At 38.1% G+C, this 27,497-nt stretch overlaps 1 protein-coding gene across 1 annotated transcript; it reads right to left on the bottom strand.

Annotated features, from left to right (window-relative positions):
• Positions 1-376: 376 nt before the first annotated feature.
• LOC133662619 (uncharacterized) lies at positions 377-25,802 on the bottom strand. The gene is made up of 11 exons (XM_062066733.1): positions 25,727-25,802; positions 24,831-24,986; positions 24,605-24,790; positions 24,460-24,522; positions 23,293-23,433; positions 21,590-21,919; positions 19,340-19,468; positions 6,154-6,315; positions 5,993-6,064; positions 2,279-2,512; positions 377-534 (listed from the first exon to the last, which is right to left on the bottom strand). Exons 1-11 carry the CDS (start codon positions 25,790-25,792, stop codon positions 415-417), a joined length of 1,659 nt encoding a protein of 552 aa, XP_061922717.1. The 5' UTR covers positions 25,793-25,802; the 3' UTR covers positions 377-414.
• Between the last annotated feature and the right edge of the window lie 1,695 nt (positions 25,803-27,497).

Here is a 27,497-nt window from a genome sequence, read left to right as displayed (position 1 = left end):
AGTCTTTTATTGAAATTGAAAATGACATTGGAAGGAAAATCGAATAAATATTTAAATTACTGCCAACAAAAAGTTTGCTGTGAAGAATAAATAAAATAAAATAACAGAACGTGAGGATTTAAATAGAGAACAAATATATTAACACAAGGCCAAGGCGGGAGGAATCATGGCAGGGGCGGGACCTCAGTGGGCGTGGTCAGAATGCGTGAGCGAATCAGAGTAGCCGTATTGTAGACCTCCAAGAACTTTAGACTTTTATTGAAATTGAAAATGACATTGGAAAGAAAATCGAAATAAATATTTAAATTACTGCCAACAAAAAGTTTGCTGTGAAGAATAAATAAAATAAAATAACAGAACGTGAGGATTTAAATAGAGAACAAATATATTAACACAAAGCCAAGGCGGAAGGAATCATGGCAGTGGCGGGACCTCAGTGGGCGTGGTCAGACTGCGTGAGCGAATCAGAGTAGCCGTATTGTAGACCTCCAGGAACTGGGCCAGTGCCGCCTTCTGGACCTTGATGTCGTCCACCTGTAGAAGCACACACACATTAGATGGTGTGTAATTAGCCAGCTCTTAGCTTGTGCTGCAAAACACTAAACTTAATGGGGCCCTATTATGCAAAAACAACTTTTCTTACCAAGTGGTACCTGCTGTTGTGTATTTGGGATATGCATAAGTCCCGCAAATTTGAAATCAAACCGGGAAGGCATGGCGGAGATATTAATAAAACAATCTCGCCTTTCTTCCTACTTTCGGGAAACGAGCAGTTTGGAATCCACCCAGTTGGTGACGTCAGCGGATTGTCCATACACTGTATAGCAGAGATTTACCCAAAGTGCTTTGCGCGTAGTCCGCGTTGTAATCAATGAGCGCCTTCTTTTTTTGCTATCTCTTGTTGCGGGGCAGACTGGCTCGTACAGGCACATGCATCCTCCACCGTTGCCATTTCTAATACCAAGTAGCGCATACCGTATTTTTCGGATTATAAATCGCAGTTTTTTTCAAATTATTAACACATTACCGTACAATATCAAACAATATTATTTATCTCATTCACGTAAGAGACTAGGCGTATATCAGCAATCGTCACACACATACGTCAACCAATAAAAATTCGGCGGGGGCGGGTCATGGCAGAAGTAAGCGACGTACCGAAGCGGCGCATTGTCTACCTTTGGAGTTGGCAGAGTTATTTAGAAGCGACACCGAGGAAGAAGATTTCATGGGATTTAGCGATTAGGAGTGACAGATTGTTTGGTAAACGTTTAGCATGTTCTATATGTAATAGTTATTTGAATGACTCTTACCGTAATATGTTACGTCAACATACCAAGCACGTTCTCAGTTGGTTATTTATGCATCATATAACGTTCACTATTCTTTATTTATTTTAAATTGCCTTTCAAATGTCTATTCTTGGTGTTGGGTTTTATCAAATACATTTCCCCAAAAAATGCGACTTATACTCTAATGCGACTTATATATGTTTTTTTCCTTTTTTATTATGCATTTTTGGCCGGTGCGATTTAGGAGTAGGGCTGCAACACATAAACGATTAAATCGATTAAAATGGATTATAAAAATAGTTGGCGATTAATTTAGTCATCGATTCGTTGGATCTATGCTATGCGCATGCGCATAGGCAACTATATATATTTTTAAATTTATTTTTTATTTGTATATATATTTTTTTTTTTTAATAAAACTTTATTTATAAACTGCAACATGTACAAACAGCTGAGAAATAACAATCAAAATAAGTATGGTGCCAGTATGCTGTTTGTTTAAAATACTGGAAAGGATAGAAATGTAGTTTGTCTCTTTTATCCGATTATTAATCGATTAATCGAAGTAATAATAAAGATTTTCTAAGTCTAATCGACAGATTAATCGATTATCAAATTAATCGTTAGTTGCAGCCCTACTCCGGAGCGATTTATAACCCGAAAAAGACGGTAGTTCGAACATATCCGTCAGTAGACTGGCTATGGAAGCGCTAAAAACTACAGCAAAGAAGAAGAAGAAGATGCAGTCAAAGTGGAGCTATGTAAATAAGACCGCCCACAAAATGGCACATCCGGAAGAGACGGTCAGAAAGCGCTGGAAGATGTACAATTTTGACCAAAAAAAACGTCATTAAATGTCATGTAGACCACAAGGATGTGTTTTAAATGTAGAAAGAAAATCATAATATGACCCCTTTCAGTAGATTAGGCCGACCTCCTGGGACCTTTGCCCCTTTGGGCCCAAGTACTTTTGACCTGGCACGGACCTTGAGTGTCTTCAGCGTGTCGAGCGCCTCTCTGGCGCCAGGTGCGGTGCAGTGCTGCAGGTGTGCCCTGAGCACCCGGGTCTTGCCCTGCAGCTTCATGAGGTCTTGCTTCAGCTGGGCCCGCCTGGCGAGGGGCGCCTGGTCCAGCAGGGAGGGCGAGCGCTCCAGGATGCTGTTGAAGATGCGTCCGTACATGGACAGTGTGGCGTTCAGCAGCTGTAGGACCTCGTGGCTCTGTGGGGGACAATGCAGAACATATGACCTTTGACCTTAACCTGAAATCATATTAGCTTTTAAATATATTTTATGGTTTTATGTTTTACATTTATTTTATACTTGAAGTTTTTAAAACGATTTTATAATGTTATTATAATCCTCTCACTTGATACTTTGTTTAAATATATTTCATACTTTTAGAATATTATATTTAAATAGATTTTATACTTCTATAGTTTTTTCATACTGTCATATTTTTATATTTTGAATATGTTTTTTTTTAAAAATATTTCATACTTATATGATATAATTTTTTGGTTCTCATTTGATGCTTTACAGTTTTTTAATGTCTTTGAAGAGAGGGACAAGCGGCAGGAAATGGATGGATGGATGGTTGTTTTAAATGCATTCTATAATGTATACTATTCTTATATATATATATATATATATAGTTTCTGTGGTTTAATCTGTTATACGGTGCTCAATACCGCGAAACAGGCTTGTAGGGATGATATAGCCTCCTGTGTTTTTCCCGACCTAACATATATATATATATATATATATATATATGTAGTCAAAGTTTCTGTGGTTTATCTGTCATACAGTGCTCAATACCACAAAACAGGCTTGTAGGGATGATATAGCCTCTTGTATTTTTTGCCGACCTAACGTATATATATATATATATATATATATATATATATATATATATATATATATATATATATATATATATATATATATATATATATATATATATATATATATATATATATATATATATATATATTTTTTTTTTTATATATATATTAATAAATAAATATATATATATATATATATATATATATATATATATATATATATATATATATATATATATAAATATATATATATATATATATATAAATATATATATATATACATATATATACATATATATATATATATACATATATATATATATATATATATATATATATATATATATATATATATATATATATATATATATATATATATATGTATATATATATATATATAATTATATTTTAAGACTATTTAGCATTTTTAAACTATTGTTTTTCAAATATATTTTATACATGTACAGTGTACGATTATGTTTTAAGTGTATTTTATATTTCTGAAGTATCGTTTAAAAAATATATTTTATACATGTATACTATTGTGCTTAAATTGTATTTTGTATTTTTATAGCAGTGTTTTTCAAATGTATTTAAGACATTAATACTATTGTGTTTTAAGTGTATTTTGTATTTTATAATGTGGTTTTTCAAATATATTTCATACATGTACAGTATATGTTCAAATTGTGTTTTATATTTTTGTACTATCATTTTTCAAATACATTTCATACTCTATTGTGTTTTAAGTGTATTTTATATTTCTTATAATATGATTTTTCAAATATATTTCATGCATGTACTGTATATTATTGTGTTTTAAGTGTATTTTACATTTCAATAACATTGTTTTTCAAATATATTTGGTAGAGCGGCCGTGCCAGCAACTTGAGGGTTGCAGGTTCGATACCCGCTTCCGTCATCCTAGTCACCACCGTCGTGTCCTTGGGCAAGACACTTTACCCACCTGCTCCCACTGCCAACCACACTGGTATCTAGTTTAAAGATGTAGATAATGGCTTTCACTATGTAAAGCGCTTTGAGTCACTAGAGAAAAGCGCTATATAAATATAATTAACTTCACTTCACATATACTGTATGCTATTGTGTTTTAAGTGTGTGTTGTATTTGTACACGTTTGGGCTTCATATATATTTCATACATGTACTGTATGCTATTTTGTTTTAAAAATATATATTATGTTTTTAAAACATTATTTTTTTAAATTAATTCCATACATGTATAATATTGTGTTTTAAGTGTATTTTGTATTTTCATAGTATTGTTTTTCAAACGTATTTCATATATGTACTGTGTACTATTGTGTTTTCTGTGTGTTTAATATTTTTATATTATTGTTTTTAAAATATATTTCATCCACGTATACTAATGCGTTTTAAGTTTATTTTGTATTTTCATAGTATTGTTTTTCAAACATATTTCATATATGTGCTGTGTACTATTGTGTTTTATGTGTGTTTAATATTTTTATACTATTGTTTTTAAAATATATTTCATCCACGTATAATAATGCGTTTTAAGTTTATTTTGTATTTTCATAGTTTTGTTTTTCAAACATATTTCATATATGTACTGTGTACTATTGTGTTTTATGTGTGTTTAATATTTTTATACTATTGTTTTTAAAATATATTTCATCCATGTATGCTAATGCATTTTAAGTCTATTTTGTATTTTCATAGTATTGTTTTTCAAACGTATTTCATATATGTACTGTGTAGTATTGTGTTTTATGTGTGTTTAATATTTTTATATTATTGTTTTTAAAATATATTTCATCCTTGTATACTAATGCGTTTTAAGTTTATTTTGTATTTTCATAGTATTGTTTTTCAAACATATTTCATATATGTACTGTGTACTATTGTGTTTTATGTGTGTTTAATATTTTTATACTATTGTTTTTAAAATATATTTCATCCACGTATACTAATGCATTTTAAGTTTATTTTGTATTTTCATAGTATTGTTTTTCAAACGTATTTCATATATGTGCTGTGTACTATTGTGTTTTCTGTGTGTTTAATATTTTTATATTATTGTTTTTAAAATATATTTCATCCTTGTATACTAATGCGTTTTAAGTCTATTTTGTATTTTCACAGTATTGTTTTTCAAACATATTTCATATATGTACTGTGTACTATTGTGTTTTATGTGTGTTTAATATTTTTATACTATTGTTTTTAAAATATATTTCATACATGTATACTATTGTGTTTTAAGTGTATTTTACATTTGTGTAATATTGTTTTATGCATGTACTGTGTACTATTGTGTTTTAAGTGTGTTTCTATTGTTATATATTTGTTTTTAAATATATTTCATACATGTACATTATTGTGTTTTTAATGTATTTTATATTTGTATAGTATTGTTTTTAAAATATGTATACTATTGTTTTTAAAGTGTATGTTATCCTGTAATCCGCCCTGAGATCGGTAGGTTGGAGTTCAAATCCCAGCCGAGTCATACCAAAGACTATAAAAATGGGACCCATAACCTCCCTGCTTGGCACTCAGCAACAAAGGGTTGGAGTTGGGGGTTAAATCACCAAAATGATTCCCGGGCGTGGCGCCGCTGCTGCCCACTGCTCCCCAAGGGGATGGGTCAAATGCAGAGGACAAATTTCACCACATCTAGTGTGTGTGTGACAATCATTGGTACTTTAATCTTTAATCTTTAATCTAATGTTGTAAAGATATTTTGTACATGTCAAATATGGCGTTTGACAATCCTCTCATTGGTTTCATAATAAAAATCAAATTCTGGACAATTCCATCTCAGTATTAGTGGGCCTGCAAGCCGTTGCTAAGAGTCATGTGACGTGCTGTACCTGGCAGGTGTTGATGGTCCTGATGATGCCCATGAAAGGAGGCGCGCCGGCGATGTCTTTCTTCCTCAGCTCCTGAAAGACATCGTAGTGATGAACGGAACATGCCAAAATAAAAGTTTAGAAGCTCCAAGAAGGAGCCCTGAGGGTCACCGGCAACTCACCAACACGTCAGAAATGGACTCAAGTGTTCGCCTGATGTCGGGATGCTGTCCCGTGTGATTGGCAAACACACCCATCGTTCCCATCAGGATGAGTAGACACAGGCGTTGTGGAGACATGGCGGCTTGCAGGTTCTGAGAGAAGACGAGCGACGACTTTTCAGGTCAGCTTGCTCTCTGCAGCAGGTTTTATAGCTTGTTGTCATCATCATCGGTGCGCTTGTGGTCTGTGGCCTCGCATCGAATTGAACCAGTCTTTGCTGAACGCGCGCACACTGAAAGTCACAAACACACTCCCTGCCTCAGTTTCCCCTCATCGCCACTATGGTGAGGACACTCCCTGGTCACAGTGGTTTGCCGTCACAGATTTTGTAGAAATGTGACCAAGACGAGTGAGTACCTGCGGTTCAGAATATAATCAGGTTAAAGGTGGAAACACATCTCCTGGAAAGCGAATAGACTCCTCATTTTGTTGCCGTGTCACACTGGGTTAGGCATGCCATGCTAAGCTGCTAGCTGGTTAGCACTGTGCTGCCTGTCAGTGTTCATTTACAGCTTTTTTAAAATTGCTAAAAAGCATTGTTTGTTGTGATGCGGGAAGTTTATGTGGACGAAACAGTGAAATCAGTGACAACCGATCTTTGACATACGGAATTCCCCGGTATTACCGGTAATCAACAAAAGTATGCATTCCATATCGAGATGTCAAGGGACGCACATTGTTTTTTGTATTACGGTGAGACTACAAAGTTATCTGTAAGTGGGATTGCTCACCAATCAAACTTAAAGGCCTACTGAAACCCACTACTACCGACCACGCAGTCTGATAGTTTATATATCAATGATGAAATCTTAACATTATAACACATGCCAATACGGCCGGGTTAACTTATAAAGTGACATTTTAAATTTGCCGCTAAACTTCCGATTCGAAACGCCTCTGAGGATGACGTATGCGCGTGACGTAGACCGGCGAACACGGGTATGCCTTCCACATTGAAGCCAATACGAAAAAGCTCTGTTTTCATTTCATAATTCCACAGTATTCTGGACATCTGTGTTCGTGAATCTGTTTCAATCATGTTCATTGCATTATGGAGAAGGAAGCCGAGCAAGCAAAGAAGAAAGTTGTCGGTGCGAAATGGACGTATTTTTCGAACGTAGTCAGCCACAACAGTACACAGCCGGCGCTTCTTTGTTTACATTCCCGAAAGATGCAGTCAAGATGGAAGAACTCGGATAACAGAGACTCTAACCAGGAGGGCTTTTGACTTGGATACACAGACGCCTGTAGAGAACTGGGACAACACAGACTCTTACCAATATTACTTTGATTTGGATGACAAAGACGCAGACGTGCTACTGTGAGTATGCAGCTTTGGCTTTTTTTTTGCGTATGTACGTAACTTTTTTAAAATATATAAGCTTTATGAACCTTGGGTTAGGTGAACGGTCTTTTGGGCTGAGTGATTGTGTGTGTTGATCATGTGTTTGAATTGTATTGGCGTGTTCTATGGAGCTAGGAGCTAGCAGAGGAGCTAGGAGTTAGCATAACACGTACCGTACCGTACGTGCGCGTCACGTACGTAACTTTTTAAAAATATATAAGCTTTATGAACCTTGGGTTAGGTGAACGGTCTTTTGGGCTGAGTGATTGTGTGTGTTGATCAGGTGTTTGAATTGTATTGGCGTGTTCTATGGAGCTAGGAGCTAGCAGAGGAGCTAGGAGCTAGCATAACAAACACGTAGGTGTTTTTATGCAGGATTAATTTGTGGCATATTAAATATAAGCCTGGTTGTGTTGTGGCTAATAGAGTATATATATGTCTTGTGTTTATTTACTGTTGTAGTCATTCCCAGCTGAATATCAGGTCACCCCCGGCTCTCACAGCATCTTCCCTATCTGAATAGCTTCAACTCCCCACTAGTCCTTCACTTGCACTTTACTCATCCACAAATCTTTCATCCTCGCTCAAATTAATGGGGAAATTGTCGCTTTCTCGGTCCGAATCTCTCTCACTTCATGCGGCCATCATTGTAAACAATAGGGAACTTTGCGTATATGTTCAACTGACTACGTCACGCTACTTCCGGTAGGTGCAAGCCTTTTTTTTATCAGATACCAAAAGTTGCAATCTTTATCGTCGTTGTTCTATACTAAATCCTTTCAGCAAAAATATGGCAATATCGCGAAATGATCAAGTATGACACATAGAATAGATCTGCTATCCCCGTTTAAATAAAAAAAATTCATTTCAGTAGGCCTTTAAAGGCCTACTGAAAGCCACTACTACCGACCATGCAGTCTGATAGTTTATATATCAATGATGAAATCTTAACATTGCAACACATGCCAATACGGCCGGGTTAGATTAGTAAGGTGCAATTTTAAATTTCCCGCGAAATATCCTGCTGAAAACGTCTCGGTATGATGACGTTTGCGCGTGACGTCACGGATTGTAGCGGACATTTTGGGACAGCATTGTGGCCAGCTATTAAGTCGTCTGTTTTCATCGCAAAATTCCACAGTATTCTGGACATCTGTGTTGGTGAATGTTTTGCAGTTTGTTTAATGAACAATGGAGACAGCAAAGAAGAAAGCTGTAGGTGGAAAGCGGTGTATTAGCGGCCGGCTGCAGCATCACCAACACGTAGCCGGTGTTTCATTGTTTACATTCCCGAAATATGACAGTGAAGCTTTACCATTGGCCTGTGGAGAACTGGGACAACAGAGACTCTTACCAGGAGGAATTTGAGTTGGATACGCGCTACCGTGAGTACGCAGCTGCGGCTTCCAAACATTTGATCGCTTGCCCGTACGTGCGTGCCGCTATGTGCATGTCACGTACGTAACTTTGGGGAAATATATGTGCTGTATGAACTTTGCGGAGGTGAACGGTACTTTGGGCTGTGGGATTGAGTGTGTTGTGCGGGTGTTTGATTTGTATTGGCGGGTTATATGGACGGGAGGGGGAGGTGTTTTTTATGCGGGATTAATTTGTGGCATATTAAATATAAGCCTGGTTGTGTTGTGGCTAATAGAGTATATATATGTCTTGTGTTTATTTACTATTTTAGTCATTCCCAGCTGAATATCAGGTCCCACCCGCCTCTCACAGCATCTTCCCTATCTGACTCGCTTCCACTGCCCTCTAGTCCTTCACTCTCACTTTCCTCATCCACGAATCTTTCATCCTCGCTCAAATTAATGGGGTAATCGTCGCTTTCTCGGTCCGAATCGCTGTCGCTGCTGCTGGCCATGATTGTAAACAATGTGCAGATGTGAGGCGCTCCACAACCTGTGACGTCACGCTACTTCCGGTACAGGCAAGGCTTTTATGTCAGCGACCAAAAGTTGCGAACTTTATCGTCGATGTTCTCTACTAAATCCTTTCAGCAAAAATATGGCAATATCGCGAAATGATTAAGTATGACACATAGAATGGACCTGCTATCCCCGTTTAAATAAGAAAATCTCATTTCAGTAGGCCTTTAATGCAGTTCAACTTTTTTTCCATCAGTCAATTATTTTTGTCTTGGCTGTCGGTCACTCTGCACTAGCAGATTAGCTAGCAGTTACTAGAATTTTTCTGCCCGGTTTCTAGCAACCGCACTTCAAGTGTGACTTTTTTACCACAGTGACATTTTCCTGTAAAGACAAGGGGAACTTGAGGAAGTTACCTAGCAGACGCAAGCCATGGAAATAACTTGAGGCAAGGCGAGGCAAGGCAAGGCAAGGCAACTTTATTTGTATAGCGCTTTTCATACACAAGGCAGACTCAAAGTGCTTCACAGACAACAAAGTGAAATGAAAGAAAATAAAAGCAAAATTAAAATGCAGACAATAAAAATAAAAACAGTGCGGACGTTGAAAGTTAAAAGATTAAAAGATTTAGCTGAAAGCTAAGGTGAACATAAAAGTCTTCAGTCTAGTTTTAAAAGTAGTCAGAGTTGGGGAAAGTCTGACATCTTCAGGAAGTTTATTCCAGCTATGTGTTGCATAGTGACTGAATGATGATCTCCCTTGATTTGAGTTTACTCTTGGAACCGCTAACAGATTGGTCTCAGAAGATCTTAGTGATCTAGAGGGCGTATATAATGGGAGCATATCAGTGATATACTTCGGCCCTAGACCATGTAGTGATTTATATGTGAGCAGGAAGATTTTGAAATCAATTCTCTGATGTACAGGGAGCCAATGTAAGGATTTAAGAATTGGTGTAATGTGCTCACATTTTTTGGTCTTTGTTAGAACTCTAGCAGCAGCGTTCTGAACAAGCTGTAGCTGCCTGACAGTTTTTTGGGGAAGACCTGCAAGGAGACCATTACAATAGTCTAGCCTACTGGTAATAAAGGCATGTACAAGTTTTTCAAAGTCTTGAGCTGACATGAGCCCTCTAAGTCTTTTTACATTTTTGAGGTGATAGTAGGCCGATTTTGTTACTGATTTGATGTGACTGATTGAGATCTTGAATTAGGTCCTGGCGTTGAGCAACTCAAACCTAACGTTGAAACAACATGCTGTTTGACGACGTTTATTCAATGTCAGGTTGTGAGGTTGATTTCACCTTTGAAATTTGGTCATTTCCCAAACAACAACGTGGATCCAACGTTCGACATCAATGTTGCCTCAGTTTACAAATACAACTATTTTCCCACGTTGTTTCAAAGTCAGTTTTAAACGACATGTATGTTTAATCAATGTTGTATTAATGTCTTGTGCCTGCTGGGTTGAAGATAGGTTTTTTTTGACGGAAAAGCTACACATGACTATTACGTTTAGGAGGTTCATGCGGACTTTTGCTAGCTCACTTTTTTAGAAACAGGGCTCACTCTTTGAACGTGACGGTCTTTCAATTCAACTCATTTTCCCGCCACACGCCACACTTCATATTTCTCCAGCCACTACTCTATATTCATTGTTTTCATGATAATAAACTTTGGTCCTGGTGATTTGCCGTGACTGACTGAGCTCAATCCCTTGAGCCAGAAGGCTCCACGCGATATAAACCAATCAGAAGCACTGTAAGGCGGGTCTTGCCTACCGTTTCAGAGAGGGCGACGCCGCCGGCCGGCCAAGCCTGTCACGATCCATGAGTGTAACAACCTGAATCTTTTGGCGGTAAGGCCTAATCTAGACCTGGGCAAATTGAGGCCTGGGGCCCACATGCGGCCCGTTAAGCTTTTCAATCTGGACCGCCGGACATTCCCAAATAATTTTTTTCCGATCTTTAAGATGGAAACTGTAGCTGCCATTATGATGTGCAGTGATGTTTTCAAATGACCGTAAGTCTTGAACTATACAAAGTATTTCAATGGTTGGAATCTGCGCTTTTGCATGATATACTAGTTACTATGGTAATCTAAGTCACAGCAGCTCAGGCGAGGCACCAAGCAGTGTGGGAGGGGAGCGTTTCCACAGAGTGTTTCCAACGCGCCCAGCCTGAAATGCGAGTGTAAAGGACAGATGCGGAAAAATAGATTTTTACAACAAAGTTCTAAAGCTTAGTGATATATCAGATGTATCAGATTGTAGGTGGGGTTTTTTTTACCCTTCGCTTTCATATTTTGCTGTTTGTTGCATTTTTGTTGCGTTTCGCTTGATTGTAAAATATGTCGATCGAGAGGGGGTGTGACGTTCATGTGTTGTCAATAGTCAGTGTTTTATCGTTCATAGAAAATGTAAAATTCCATTCCGTTTTTAAGGTGGTCTGTCATAATGTTTTTAGCATTCAATCAGACATTTTTGTGAGGTTTTGTATTAGTGTTCCTAAAAATAGATATACCGGCCCCAGACATTAGTACAGTGGTTCTCAACCTTTTTTCAGTGATGTAACCCCTGTGAAAATTTTTTTAATTCAAGTACCCCCTAATCAGAGCAAAGCATTTTTGGTTGAAAAAAAGAGATAAAGAAGTAAAATACAGCACTATGTCATCAGTTTCTGATTTATTAAATTGTATAACAGTGCAAAATATTGCTCATTTGTAGTAGTCTTTCTTGAACTATTTTGAAAAAAAGATATAAAACTAACTAAAAACGTGTTGAAAAATAAACAAGTGATTCAATTATAAATAAAGATTTCTACACATAGAAGTAATCATCAACTTAAAGTGCCCTCTTTGGGGATTGTAATAGAGATCCATCTGGATTCATGAACTTAATTCTAAACATTTCTTCACAAAAAAATAAATCTTTAACATCAATATTTATGGAACATGTCCACAACAAATCTAGCTGTCAACACTGAATATTGCATTGTTGCATTTCTTTTCACAGTTCTTTTTGACAGACATTTTAGTGAGGGTCAAACCATCCTGGCATGGGGGAAACTCTGGGTTTATGTTAATGAATGGAATAGCCTACTTGATTTGATGTTCAGTTTATGAACTTACATTCATATTTTGTTGAAGTATTATTCAATAAATATATTTATAAAGGATTTTTGAATTGTTGCTATTCTTGGAATATTTAAAAAAAATCTCACGTACCCCTTGGCATACCTTCAAGTACCCCCAGGGGTACGCGCACCCCCCATTTGAGAACCACTGCATTAGTATAGCGGTATAGCTCGGCTGGTAGAGTGGTCGTGCCAGCAACTTGAGGGTCCCAGGTTCGATCCCCGCTTCCGCCATCCTAGTCACTGCCGTTGTGTCCTTGGGCAAGACACTTTACCCACCTGCTCCCAGTGCCACCCACACTGATTTAAATGTACCTTAGATATTGGGTTTCACTATGTAAAAGTGCTTTGAGTCACTAGAGAAAAGCGCTATATAAATATAATTCACTTCACATATTTTTTTCTCTAAATTTGGCCCCCGAGTCAAAATAATTGCCCATGCCGGGCCTGATCTGATTTGTGACTGGCTCGTGATGGAAGGGGATAGTGGCGGGATATGAAGTTCCACTAAATTACCAAGAAAAAGAAAAGATTACGAGTTTTGGATAGATGTAGATAAATGTATTAAAAAAGATCAAATTGATAATATAAAAACAAATCTTACATACCACAGTGGATGTGGGACATACCAGACGTGGATATGCAATTTTTAAAGAACAATGTATTGATGAAGAGTATTCCGAATATGTCAAAAATATATACATCCATCCATCCATTTTCTACCGCTTGTCCCTTTTGGGGTCGCGGGGGGTGCTGCATACCTCAGATGCATTCGGGCGGAAGGCGGTGTACACCCTGGACAAGTCGCCACCTCATCGCAGGGCCAACACAGATAGACAAACAACATTCACACTCACGTTCACAAACTAGGGCCAATTTAGTGTTACCAATCAACCTATCCCCAGGTGCATGTCTTTGGAGGTGGGAGGAAGCCGGAGTACCCGGAGGGAACCCGGAGGGAACCCACGCAGTCACGGGGAGAACATGCAAACTCCACACAGAAAGATCCCGAGCGCAGGATCGAACCCAGGACTACTCAGGACCTTTATATATATATATATATATATATATATATGTAAACTGTTTGTCATTACATGATATCTTTATTTTTGCATTTATTTTTTAAGTTGTGTATAAGTACATGTAGATGCTGTATCGGGACAGATCCATTAGGAGTTTGAGCAGAAATATGTCATATAGGAATTGACTATACACAGTAACACATTAACAAAATGCTGTGTCACATGAATGGTTTTTAAAGTAACTTTGTGACATAAAAAAAACACAAGTAATGTAAAAAACATAGTGTTTACTTTTTGATATCGATATAAAACTCAAAGCAGTTTGGCTAATGAAGATGAAGTCTAATAATAAACAAGCTTTGTTGACCTCCTTGTGGTTCAGTGCAACAGTTTGGCCAACAAAAATAAAGAGGAGTGACACCTCTCACATCGAATACACAATCTACACAGCCTGTGTTCAACTCGATGAGATGACAAAACTTTTGAGCTAGTTGTGACAACGTTCACGACACATCGCCTGCTGCATGTTTCCTCACGTCATTAACTCTCAGTCACAGCAGCTGATGGACACTGTATTGAGAAAATAAAAACATCGAATAGCTTTCTCCTTCGCTGCATACTTTTAGTGTGGGGACAAGTGCGTCTGTCTCCAATATTGTCCACACCTGTCTCCATCTAAACACAGCAGTGCGCTCTTCAACGCACGGCGGGAAGCGAGGGAAAATAACATTAAACCAAGCGCTTGGCTCCGTTTACTCCGAGGGGAAATGTCCGCAACAAAGCCCGTGTAGTTAGTCCGCCATGATTATCAAGCACAACGACGCTAGTGCGCATGCGCCTGACTTCGTGTTGCCAAAAATGCATTAATAAATGATGTTTTTTCTGTAATAAAAAATTAAACGGTATTACTAACCGTTAGGAATTTTATTGCTATATATCATTAACCTGTTTACCGTTATATTCGTCGTCCATTAAGAAGTAAAAAGTCAAAGGCGGTCACGGCATGTTCTTGCCGTAAATGTTGGTCAATTTCTTAGGGAATGACGGCAAGTGACGAGGGCGGTCGCGGCTTTTGCCGCAGTTGCCGTGGTTAAATTTGAGCCCTGTATATATATATATATATATATATACTGTACATATATATAAAACATTAAAATAATTTGGCCGGGGGCCAGGCTGTATTATATATATAAATTATTTTAACCCAATGTGGCCCCCAAGTCAAAAAGTTTTTGCCACCCCTGGTTTAGCTGCTAAATGCTATCGGTGGCAGGTATCCGGGTGGCCACAAAGTTGATGGGTGCACTACTTTCACGTGGTGTGACGTGAGCACAGCCTCGTAGTTTCCACAGAAAGAGAGACGAGGTCATCGTGAATCACTCGTTCTTTTTCCACTTGGCCCAAATCTTCACATTTTAGTGCCGAAAATCTTCACTAGCTTAGCTCTTTTTTTACACATTTTCCACTTTGCTGTCATCTACTGGACGTGACACTTCCTTCGCCACGACTATAAATGACACTGCTTTACGATTGTTACTTCCATCAAAATGTTTAGCTTTTTTCCCCCCGACGATGACGCAAAACTATTTTGAAAGTGTGTCTGTGAATATTCTCACTCATCAGGTCATTGTGTTGATCGCAACTGGACTGTTCAGTTTGTCTTCGAAGACCTCCCTTCCGAACAGCCCTAATCAGTTCATTCTCACAGGCATCGCAACAGCTGTGGTTTTCACTGTTGTTGTGCTGGAAGTGGTGTTTTTTGTTCGCATCTTAACAGCTGCAGTTTTGCACCACAACACTGCAATGCTAACAAGTGGGATACCGTCCCAACACCTGTTGTTGTGCTGGCAGAGGTGTCTCTTCTTTGCCTCTTAACAGCCATTGTGTCTCACCAAAATACTGAAATGCTCACGTGGACGATTCCGTTCAATAGGCTGTTGTTGTGCTGGCAGAGGTGTCCCTTCTTTGCCTCTTAACAGCCATTGTGTCTCACCAAAATACTGAAATGCTCACATGGACGATTCTGGTCAATCGATTGTTATCGATTGTCCGTCCCAACACCTGTTGTTGTGCTGGCAGAGGTGTCCCTTGTTTGCATCGTAGCAGTCGCCGCTTTTTTTTTTTTTTTTCATAAAGAAATACAATCATGTGTGCTTACGGACTGCATCCCTGCAGACTGTATTGATACACAATATGTATATATTGTGTTTTTTATGTTGATTTAATTTTTTTTTTAAAATTTCTTGCGCGGCCCGGTACCAATCGGTCCGCGGACCGGTACCGGGCCGCGGCCCGGTGGTTGGGGACCACTGCTCTAAACGGCTATCGTTTTGCACCACAATACTGCATCGCTATTCAAGGTGATGCCATCCAAACATTGTTGTGCTGGCAGAGGTGTCTCTTCCTAGCATCTTAGCAGCTGTCGTTTTGCAACACAACAGTGAAATGCACACAAGGGTGATTCCATCCCTAACTACTGTTGTTGTGCAGGCAGAGGTGTCTCTTCGTAGCATCCTAACAGCCGTCATTTTGCACCACAATACTGAAAAGCCCACAAGGGTGATTCCCTCCTAAACTAAACTAAACTAAACTAAACTAAACTAAACTAAACTAAACTAAACTAAACTAAACTAAAATGTTTCTCAGCTGTCCATATGCGACACATCAGTACCTGTTGTAATACACCATTTCACCACTTGTGGCAGTAATGCATCAGTCAGTCCAGAGCCGTGTATAAAAAGGGCCAACTCCGTTTCCGAGTTGGTCCTCACAATGACTCCCCGTAGTCATGTGAGGGGCTTTTGACCAATCAATTAGGAGATTGTCTGGCCATACCCTCTCTGATTGGTCAAAAGCCCGTCACGTGACTTCGGGGCATCATTTTGGGGAACAAATCAGAAACCAAGTTGGCCATAATATCTCTATACTTAGCTCTGAGTCAGACATTGACAGTTTATTTTTATAGCGCAGAAATGATGACCAATAGTTATTATTATTAGTTGGACTTTATTTTGGCACTGCATATTTGTATGCAAATGTATTCTAACAAGTACATTTGATTAATATGTATTCTTGTTTGTCATGTGCTTGATTATGTGATAAATCCGGGGTAGATAAGGGGGGGGCCACATGAAGAAAAATCTACTCCCAAGTGGGCCGGACTGGTAAAATGACGGCACGATAACTTCAAAATAAAGATGACTTCAGATTGTTTTCTTTGTTTAAAAATAGAACAAGCACATGTACAAATCAAAAATGTTTACACTTACATGTTGCGGTTAACAGTATTCTATCTTTATTTGTCGTTATTTATACTTTCTGAATAGATTATGTGATAACGTTCGTCAGTCAACTCATTGGTGTTAATTTTCAATCTATCAAGATAAAAAAATAATATCAAAATCAAATTGCAGGATTTTATTTATGTGGTTTTGCTCATTTTCCTCCACTGGTGCACTAACATCATGTGGTTTATTTATTTGTTTACATATGTAGCATCATCTACAAGGATACAAATAATTGCTATTGTGACATCTAGTGGTCACATTTAGAACAGCGGTTTCTTTCATTGAAACATTTTGGCTCATTTTTGTACTTAGCAAACTCATCCCGCGGGCCGGATAAAACATGTTTACGGGCCTGATCCCGCCCCCCGGGTTGTACGTTTGACACCCCTGTGTTAAATAAATAATCTTTGTGATTAACATGTGGTTTCATATTCAAACCTGTCAGACTGCAAGTACTGTGATGAGGTGGCCACTTGTCCAGGGTGTACGCCGCCTTCCGCCCAAATGCAGCTGAGATAGGCTCCAGCACCCCCCGCCTTGGGATGATGTTTGATAAGAAATTATCGAGTTTGAGCCTATTATCGAATCCTCTTATCGAACCGATTCCTTATCGATTCTCTTATCGAGTCCAGATAGGTTGTTGTACATGGAAAAAAAACACACAATATTTGGTTTAACAAAAGCTCACTTTTATTATATAAGAAAGAAAAAAAAAATACTGTATATTGACTGTTACCCCCCTAAAAAAATAAAATAAAATAAATAAATATTGACTGTTGTTACCCAAAGTATATTAAGTGGGATTTTTCAGAAAAACAAATATATACAGTAACACAAAAGCAACCTGTCTCTGTGATCACTATAGGTGTATAAATAATAATATAGTGTTAAATAAAATCAGTCCCTTGGGCACAAAACTGAAAATAATACAGCTCTCCAAAAAGTGCACTTCTGCTGCTATTTGACATAACTTTTTGTTATGATGCTTCGACATTTTTGCACTTTATTTCTTTATTGAAAGACAATTCTATGAAGAGAAAAGTTGTTTGCAAACGTGGTTACAATGCTAAAGAATGAAAAGTTAAAGCTAAAAAAAGAAATACACTTTATTGAGTTAACATTATTTCTTTATAGGGGGAAAGATGTGATGTTATGAGCTAGGGCATATAACAACTACACTACCCAGCATGCAACGGGAGTGACGAGCATGCGCGGTAGCCCCGAAAAGTGTTGTTGCATGTCGCCACCCGGCAGCTAAGAATGAGGTTATGAGCACGCTGTGAAAGTAAATGTCAAGAACTCAGCCAACACGCCTCGTCTGCATTATTTATAATTAGACAGACAACACATCTACAGTGTGGTTTTGTTTTGTTTACAAGGACAGAAAAACAAAAGTTAAAAAAGGGAGATATGTTGTATATATATGTATGTGCTGCGGTTGTTTTAAGAACGTTGCGTCAGCTGCCGTAAAGGAGGTGCGTTGCTAGCCTGGTTGCTATGTTTCCGGTTGGTCGTAAAAGTGTTCGTCACGTGTTTGTACCCTGCTCAAATCTCTCAGTAAAGTTATTCATTGGATTATACCTTTTGTTTTGAACTTTATTACACCTTGGAGCGCTTTTTCCGGTCCATTGTTTTTCCTGCTTTCGCTATCTGCGCCTAATGACTGAGCTACGTGACGTCATTTCTTGTGATGTCCCACGGAGCATTTCTGGTCGGGACGGGATTCGAATAAAGAACCAACTCTTTTTCTTTACAATAGTGGTCTCGATAACGGGTACCGGTTCTCAAAAAGGGATTCGAGTCCAAGGACTCAGTTCTTTTCTTATCGAACAACCGGGAAAACCGGTTGCGAGTATCATCCCTACCCTCGCCACCCCAAAAGGGACAAGCGGTAGAAAATGGATGGATGGAGACTGCAAGTAGGTTAATTATTGAATATGATTAAAATCAAGAGTAAGATTACTAATTACTAATGCCCCTCTTACTGTAAAAGTTGGACCCCAAGATCAAAAAGTTAAAAGAATAAATACTTTGGATCTGCCACCAAGCGCTCAGACAAGATGAGAGGCGAAACATTAAAACATGAAAACATCTATTTTGGAATTGCATTTTGTCTCTTGTCTTCGTGGCCCTTCATTTATCGGTCAATAAAATACGAATATGTTGTACATTAGCACAAGTTTAGGCCTTGGTGGCGGTCTCCCATTGTGAATTCATCGTCTGTAGTTCTACATAACGACCAGCAGATGGGGGTGTTTTCCACCAAGTCCATCCATTCTACCGCTTATTCCCTTCGGGGTCGCGGGGGTGCCTATCTCAGCTACAATCGGGCGGAAGGCGGGGTACACCCTGGACAAGTCGCCACCTCATCGTAGGGCCAACACAGATAGACAGACAACATTCACACACTAGGGAGTAACCGCTTTAATTTGTCAACAAGGACAAGGCATAGTTTGAGTCAAGTAAAACATATTTAAAATACATTCTGAAAAAGCTGACAGGACGAAGACGATGAAGACGGGTGGACCCGGTGCATGAGCTCATTGATCCACGTTAGGATGAAGGTGAACTCTGTCACGGCCTTCATCACGCCTTCCTTCCTCCTCTTCCTCTGCACACACAACACCATGTGTCACATTGAACAGCATTAGCAACATCAGCAGCATGGTTCGCCATAGCCAATAAATAAAGTGGTTTTAAGGCAAAAACACAATATGCGTTGCATATTGAAAATAAATCATTTTCATGAGGTTTATTTCATTGTCAATGTTAAATCGTGTGATTTTAATATACATTTGATGTCAAAAATGCCTATAAAAGGGCCTATACGACGTATTTTGCAACCACATGCAGCACAATGTGCCGCCATTCTTGTTGTCTTTGTTTTCGTTCCGTTTAACACAGGGGTGTCCAAAGTGCGGCCCGGGGGCCATTTGCGGCCCGCAGCTAATTGTTTACCGGCCCGTCACACATTCTGCAAAAATTGCAAAATTGATAATATTTCAAAAATTTTAAAAAACATTTTAAAAAAAAAGTGGGATGAGGTGAAATCTAACAAGAAAAAGTTGCAATGTTGACACAAAGCTGCCATGCAGGCTGTTTTTTTTTTCTTTTGTCTTTCTTTATTTTTCCTTTTTTTTGCCATTGCTAAAAAAAATTTAAAAAAAGACAAAAAATCTATGTTATAATGAATTATTAGTTAAAAAATATCACTTTAAAATGTTTTATGTGGGGGAAAAAAATTGCATATATTGTGTGGTTGCCATACAAAAACATCAAAGTTTTATTCGACAAAAGAGCATAAAAAAACAAAATAATAGTTCAAACGTAAAATCGACAGATATATCTGAAGTTGATCTCGTAATTTAAGTGTTAAAAATACAAAAAAAACTAATAAAAATGTATCACTTTATGAGTGGGGGACCTTTTGGATCCCAAATACATTTAGGAGGATTTTATTTATCTTTTCACTGTGAATACTCAAAAATATAAAAAAATTAAAATCAATGGTGTCCTGCATTATTGATCTTTTAAGGCTCTAATTACTAAATACTGCATATTTCAGTTTTACTATAAAAAACAAAGTTGTCTTTGACAGAAAACCTTTTTTTTTTTTTTTTTACTTTATATCAACCTCAAGTTGATATACAGATTTACTGTAAGCATTAAATAAAAAATAATAATAATAATTTGACTTATTTTTAACAGGTTAATGACTGAGACCCTTTATAGTCCCCTGGAGCCCTAAAGCTAAAAAAAAAAAAAAATCCATATATTTTGTTAAGGTTTGAAAATGAAAAATATCAAAATGGCCCCCGCATGCTTAAATTTTTCCATGTACGGCCCTCAGTGGAAAAAGTTTGGACACCTCTGGCAGCCATCATTATGGCTGCCATCAGAGCGTCGCTTGTAACAACGAATAATGTATGAATTTGCCTCTGGATTTCATTATTAATTATATATACACAGTACAGGCCAAAAGTTTGGACTATATATTTTTAAAGTAGATTTTACAGTAAAAACTTTACATTTACAAAATGTTACTGTAAAATAGTGTTGTTTTTTTTAATTTCTTACAACATTTTAGGGTAAATATAAAAACAGTACCACTGTTTTGTTTTTGTTTTTTTACAGAAAAATTATTATTAAATGTACATTGTTTTTTTTACAATATGATATTGTTAATGGAAAAACAGTACAAGTTCCTTTTTTTTATTCTGGCAACTTAGCTGCCAGTTTTTCAACCAAATGTATCGTTTTTCCCATTTACAGTAATACACCGTTAAAAATATGGCAGCTCAGTCAATGGAATTTTAATGCAAACAAAATTGATTTTTTTTCAATTTACACCATGAAATGTATTGTCATTTTTATTAATGTGATGGGTAGTGTGCTGTGATATCATAAGTCAAGCAGATATTTAAGTATTTATTTTTATTTAGACAAAAAATGTTTGGAAAGTATGATAATGTACTGTAATATTTGTTGCAATAATGGATACTATTAAAGTATAAAAAGCATGCAATTTCAAGCAGTACATATATTTTTTATGTCGAAATGAAAAAAATATTAAGTACTTTATTGACACACATCATTTCGGCTCTCTTGGTTGCTTTGTTGGGTCTGCTCCTGTCTCTGGCCATGCTGCCCCCACCCCAGCAGACGATGGTGTGGAACACCGCAGAGGCCACCACAGTGTATATGTTTCTTTTACTTTTTATTCATAGCTGTATGTAGAAGTGGCTGGTTGCATCAGCTCTGCTCTTTTAATGTCTTTAATGTCCTTTGTGGTCTTTGATGTTTGACTCATGTAAGAGGGATGTGTGCTATGGCTATGAGTTGTTTTTTCCCTTGGGCCCAGGCGTAGACGGATTTTTAGATCTGGCCCCCGGGCCTTGAGTTTGATACCTGTGAGCTCATTGATCCCATGAAACATGCACATTAGCATTAGCATCCGTGAGCGAAGAAGCAGGTTATCAGCTAATGCAAAACTGACCCTTTGAAGTTGTTTGTCCACATTCTTGATAGCACTCATCCACTTTGACGGTGGGCCGGGAGGAACCTGAACACAACGTTCAGTAAGTCAACGTGCTCTGCGTGTGTGTGTGTGTGTGTGTGTGTGTGTGTGTGTGTGTGTGTGTGTGTGTGTGTGTGTGTGTGCGTGTGTGTTCTTGTATTTCTACCCTTCTTGAGACACCAATAAGGAAAATTACCTTCCATATGAGGACCAGTGAACAAGTTAGGACCGAAATCATGGTCCCAATATGGAAAACCAATTGCATCTAATAGAGAATGTCTCATTTGCACCCCTGGTGGTGAAATCTATCAAAATGAGGGTGGTGCCAAAAAGGAGGGATTTTTCAAATTGACTGTGTGTCCGTTTTAAAAGTGCTCCCCCTCTGGTCAACATATGAAATAACGAGCGTGTGTAAAAATTTGAAGTGCTCCCCCTCTGGCCAACATATGTAATAACAAGTGTGTGTAAGAAATTGAAATGCGCCCCCTTGGGCCAAAATTAATAAAACTAATAAAAAAATGTATGTATATAGAGACACACTGTAATAACTTAAAGTAAATAATGAAGATTAAAAACCAATTACAAACAAACAAAAAAAACCAACTAAAAACAGTCTTTTCCTCACAATGTGTCGACTTTTTTTCTTATAAAATCAGGAGCAATTTCTCATATTCTTTCTGTTTCTGTAATATTGCAATTAAAATTATAACTTTTTTATGTAATATTATTACATTTTAATGCAAAATGGTGACATTTGTCATATAAAATTCTGACCTTCATCACAATATTTACCAATTATTTTGTTGTTCTTGTAAAATAGTGACATTTTTGGAGTAAAATTATGACTTTTGTCATAATTTTGCCGAGTAAAATTCAGATTATTATTATAATATTGACAAAATGTTAAAGTTTTCTTCTAAAATTGTGACTTGTGTCGAGTAAAATTACGACTCTTTTCATAAAATTGCCCAAATGTTAAGCTTTTCTTGTAAAACGGCGACTGTTACTGAGTAAAATTCCAACTTTTTTCATAATATTGCACAAATGTTCAATTTTTCTTGTAAAATTCTGACTTACGTTGAGTTCAATGATGACTTTTATTATAACACTGCCAAAATTCTACGTTTTTCTTGTGAAATTGTGACCTTTTTCTTGTGAAGCTTTTTTATATTTGCATAGTATGTATATATTGTTTATGTTGTAAATACAAACAAATCTTTATATATATATATAGAAAGGGTGGTCCTAAAGAGGGTGACCTTTTTTGGTGGTCTCAAGAAGGCAACAAATACAAGAATGTGTGTGTGTGTGTGTGTGTGTGTGTGTGTGTGTGTGTGTGTGTGTGTGTGTGTGTGTGTGTGTGTGTGTGTGTGTGTGTGTGTGTGTGTGTGTGTGTGTGTGTGTGTGTGTGCACCCACACAGTGCATCAGAGTGTGTTGCAGTCGGTCCAGGAGGTCAAGGTAGTGCAGTGGGAGGAGCCTGGAGATGAGGTCTGTGTTGAAGACTCTGTGCTGGTAGATGTCAATCATCTGCCTCACCTCCAGCCAGCCAATCACACACTAGGGAGGCCACAACACCTTAATAAAAAAACTGGCAGCTTAATTTCCATAATTTTACCGTAAAGTTTATAGCAGTACCGTTTTTCCTTTTACAGTAATACACTATTAAAAAAAAAACATCGTAGATTTTACGGTAAAAAACTGGCAGCTCAGTTTGTGCAAAAATTACATTGGTACAGTTTCTCTATTTACAGTAATGCGATGTAAAAGCAGCGGCCGTAAATTTTACAGTAAAATTCTTGCAGCTCATAATTTCAGCATAAAAATAACAGTAAGATCATTTTTCTATTTACAGTTATACACTGTAAATACAACAACTGTATATTTTGGCAGCTCCTTCGCCAGTATTTGTTCCGTAAAAACCACATTGGTATTGGTATTGGATCTACTCTCTATTTTATGCCGCCCTTTTTTTTAAAATTGTTTTTATTATTTTCATTTTTTTTGCTGCAGCTGTTACATATACTGTAATATTGTACATGGTAATTTGTTATATTTTGTATATATTATAGAAAAATATAATATAGTATAATAATGTAATACATCAGTATATAGTGTGTATATAATATGTAAATATTGCTACTATGGTACATTATTTTATCTACTTAATACCTGCATTATCCTTTCCATCCTTTGTAACTGAGCTACTGTGTGGAACAATTTCCCTTGTGGATCAATAAAGTTTGTCTGAGTCCAAGTCTAAGTAGCATTTTTCCATTTCCAGTAATGCACTGTTAAAACCACAAATGTATGTTTTTCACCTTTTTTTTGTTTGTTTTTTTTAACAGTAATTCGGTGTAAAAACCACCGTACATTCCAATTTTTTTTTACCGTAAAACCTACACAGATCTTTTGCCGATACACATTCGCATGTTTTTCCTGATGTTTGGCTTGTATATTTGCCATTAAATCTTTCTTAATGAAAGGCAGCCTTTTTGAATGGTTTCCCCCCCCCAATTGAACACGGGAAGTACTTACAATATCGCATCATGTGACTTCCACGACAGGAAGTTGACGACTACTAACCTGAGGACAGCCGGTGCAGAAATTTGGAAGCAGCCGCCAACTTTTGGACCGCCGTCTTTCTTCCTGCACAATCAATCAACCAATCGATCAATCAATGGATCAATCAATGAGAATGATGGTAAAGGGGATGAGGAGGATGTCTCACAGGAAGTCTTTGGATGAGGAGTCGACTTTGCGTCCACAAGTTTCGGAGGAGAGCGTTCGGGACCTCCTGTCCGCACGCGAGCCTGCGGGGGCTTGTCGTCAAGGCAACGCAACGGGCCAGGGGGAGGAAGAGGAGGAGGAGGAGAGTAAGAAGCGAGGCCCTGATGAAGAGGAGAAACATGCTGGACTGTCTATCTTCCTCCTTGTCCTCCTCCTCTTTTTTATACTTCTCTGGAAAACATTTCCTCCTCTGAGTCACGCCGTCTCCATGGCGATGATGATGAAGATGTCACTTCCTCCTTCTTTCCTTCTCTCCTGCCTCGTTCCACCTTCCCCCTGCTGTGATGACGTCGTCCCGCTGTTTGATTGACAGCTGATGTTTGCTGAGTCAGCGTGAGATTATTAACCCATCCCGGTCATGTAACCTCATCCTTGTGTGCGACACAAAGAGCGACTGCACACACACGCACACACACACACACACACACACTCTTCCTGGTGTGAGAAACCCCCATGTGATGAAATCACACATGTACGGGAGGGGCTCAGGTGAGAAAAGATGTGACGGCACCGTTACCAAGGCAACACCAAAACAGTATTTTGGAGTGCGTCATATTAAATGTTTGTTTTTGGGCGTAAAGTCCAGCTGTGTGTTCCAATTGAATGTGTACCGGCCCTTTAAGAAGCCGTCTGGGGCACTTAATACACTTAATCTTTTAAGCACTTAAATGCAGAACACTGCATGTGATGGGACACTTGGAACCCTCAATAGTCGCCATCTTTGCCAAGTAGCAGGAGGGGAAGGACTAACTCAGGGGTCGGCAACCCAAAATGTTGAAAGAGCCATATTGGACCAAAAATACAAAAAAAAATCTGTCTGGAGCCGCAAAAAATTAAAAGCCATATTACATACAGATAGTGTGTCATGAGATATAAATTGAATTAAGATGACTTAAAGGAAACTAAATGACCTCAAATATAGCTACAACTGAGGCATAATGCTGCAATGTGTACATATAGCTAGCCTAAATAGCATGTTAGCATCGATTAGCTTGCAGTCATGCACTGACCAAATATGTCTGACTAGCACTCCACACAAGTCAATAACATCAACAAAACTCACCTTTGTGCACTCACGCACAACGTTAAAAGTGTGGTGGACAGAATGAGACAGAAAAAGAAGTGGCATAAAACACGTCCTAGAACAGGGGTCGGCAACCCGCGGCTCTAGAGCCGCATGCGGCTCTTTAGCGCCGCCCTAGTGGCTCTCAGGAGCTTTTTTAAAAATGTATGAAAAATGGAAAAAGATGAGGAAAAAAAACAGTTTTTGTTTTAATATGGTTTCCGTAGGAGGACAAACATGACGCAAACCTCCCTAATTGTTATAAAGCACACTGTTTATATTAAACATGCTTCACTGATTCGAGTATTTGGCGAGCGCCGTTTTGTCCTACTAATTTTGGCGGTCCTTGAACTCACCGTAGTTTGTTTACAAGTATAACTTTCTCCGACTTTCTAGGACGTGTTTTATGCCACTTCTTTTTCTGTCTCATTCTGTCCACCACACTTTTAACGTTGTGCGTGAATGCACAAAGGTGAGTTTTGTTGATGTTATTGACTTGTGTGGAGTGCTAGTCAGACATATTTGGTCAGTGCATGACTGCAAGCTAATCGATGCTAACATGCTATTTAGGCTAGCTATATGTACACATTGCAGCATTATGCCTCATTTGTAGCTATATTTGAGCTCATTTAGTTTCCTTTAAGTCATCTTAATTCAATTTATATCTCATGACACACTATCTGTATGTAATATGGCTTTTAATTTTTTGCGGCTCCAGACAGATTTGTTTTTGTATTTTTGGTCCAATATGGCTCTTTCAACATTTTGGGTTGCCGACCCCTGTCCTAGAAAGTCGGAGAAAGTTATACTTGTAAACAAACTACGGTGAGTTCAAGGACCGCCAAAATTAGTAGGACAAAACGGCGCTCGCCAAATACTCGAATCAGTGAAGCATGTTTAATATAAACAGTGTGCTTTATAACAATTAGGGAGGTTTGCGTCATGTTTGTCCTCCTACGGAAACCATATTAAAACAAAAACTGTTTTTTTTCCTCATCTTTTTCCATTTTTTATACATTTTTAAAAAAGCTCCTGAGAGCCACTAGGGCGGCGCTAAAGAGCCGCATGCGGCTCTAGAGCCGCGGGTTGCCGACCCCTGGACTAACTTCACCATTAGGGCGAGAAGAAAAAGATAAGTGATTAACTTCCACACACTAAGTACACACTTATTGAAGTGTACTCACGAGGCAAGTTTTCCATTGCATGACACAGACACACTTTTTTTTTTTTTTCAGTTGTGAGGGGCAAGCTTTATTAGACAGTAACATCTTGGTCTCCATGGTAACAGCTGGCATCAATGAATAAATAATGATCCAATTAAATAAAGCATGAATAAATAAATAAAAAGTATAAAAGTTGTTCACGGCGGTCATTAAGTGCTCACACAGCTGTCCTGAAGATTGGAGAAGAGCATCTCCACCTCTCCCAGCGCTTTGTTGACGCCACGCTCGTTGTCCATCTGACACACACACACACTCGTTGAGGTCTCCCCTTCATCATCATCATCTCTTATTTTGAAGGGCGACGCTTACCATGGCCAGCTTGTTGCGGAACTCCACGGCGGGCTGATGGTCCTCGTAGTGCTTGACAATCTGGAAGGAGAAAGGCGGCAACGGTCAGTCGGTGGTATTAGCGTTAGTGCACGTGCACGTGCACTCACGCAGCCATGGTGGGCCTTCAGGTCCTGGCTCACGTGGGCCAGGTCGGCGTGCAGCTGGTGCAGTTTGGGATGCTGGTTGTCACGGTGTGCGAAGATGTTGCGCAGGTAGAA

This window comes from Entelurus aequoreus, linkage group LG12 (assembly GCF_033978785.1).
Source record: "Entelurus aequoreus isolate RoL-2023_Sb linkage group LG12, RoL_Eaeq_v1.1, whole genome shotgun sequence".
In the NCBI taxonomy this organism is placed as follows: Eukaryota; Metazoa; Chordata; class Actinopteri; order Syngnathiformes; family Syngnathidae; genus Entelurus; species Entelurus aequoreus.
The sequence above is the reverse complement of the archived record's forward strand: the minus strand, read 5'-3'. Positions and strand labels throughout refer to the sequence as shown.

What these genes read in the sequence shown, in the direction of transcription:
- LOC133662619 (XM_062066733.1), bottom strand. Translation starts at nt 25,792, where the DNA reads ATGCCACTTCTTTTTCTGTCTCATTCTGTCCACCACACTTTTAACGTT. An exon ending in TGCAACCAGCCACTTCTACA is followed by an intron (nt 19,469 to 21,589) that starts TACAGCTATGAA and finishes TTGTGTGTGCAG; the next exon opens with AGGAAGAGGAGGAAGGAAGG. An exon ending in CCTGTCAGCTTTTTCAGAAT is followed by an intron (nt 6,316 to 19,339) that starts GTATTTTAAATA and finishes AGAGCAAGCTGA; the next exon opens with CCTGAAAAGTCGTCGCTCGT.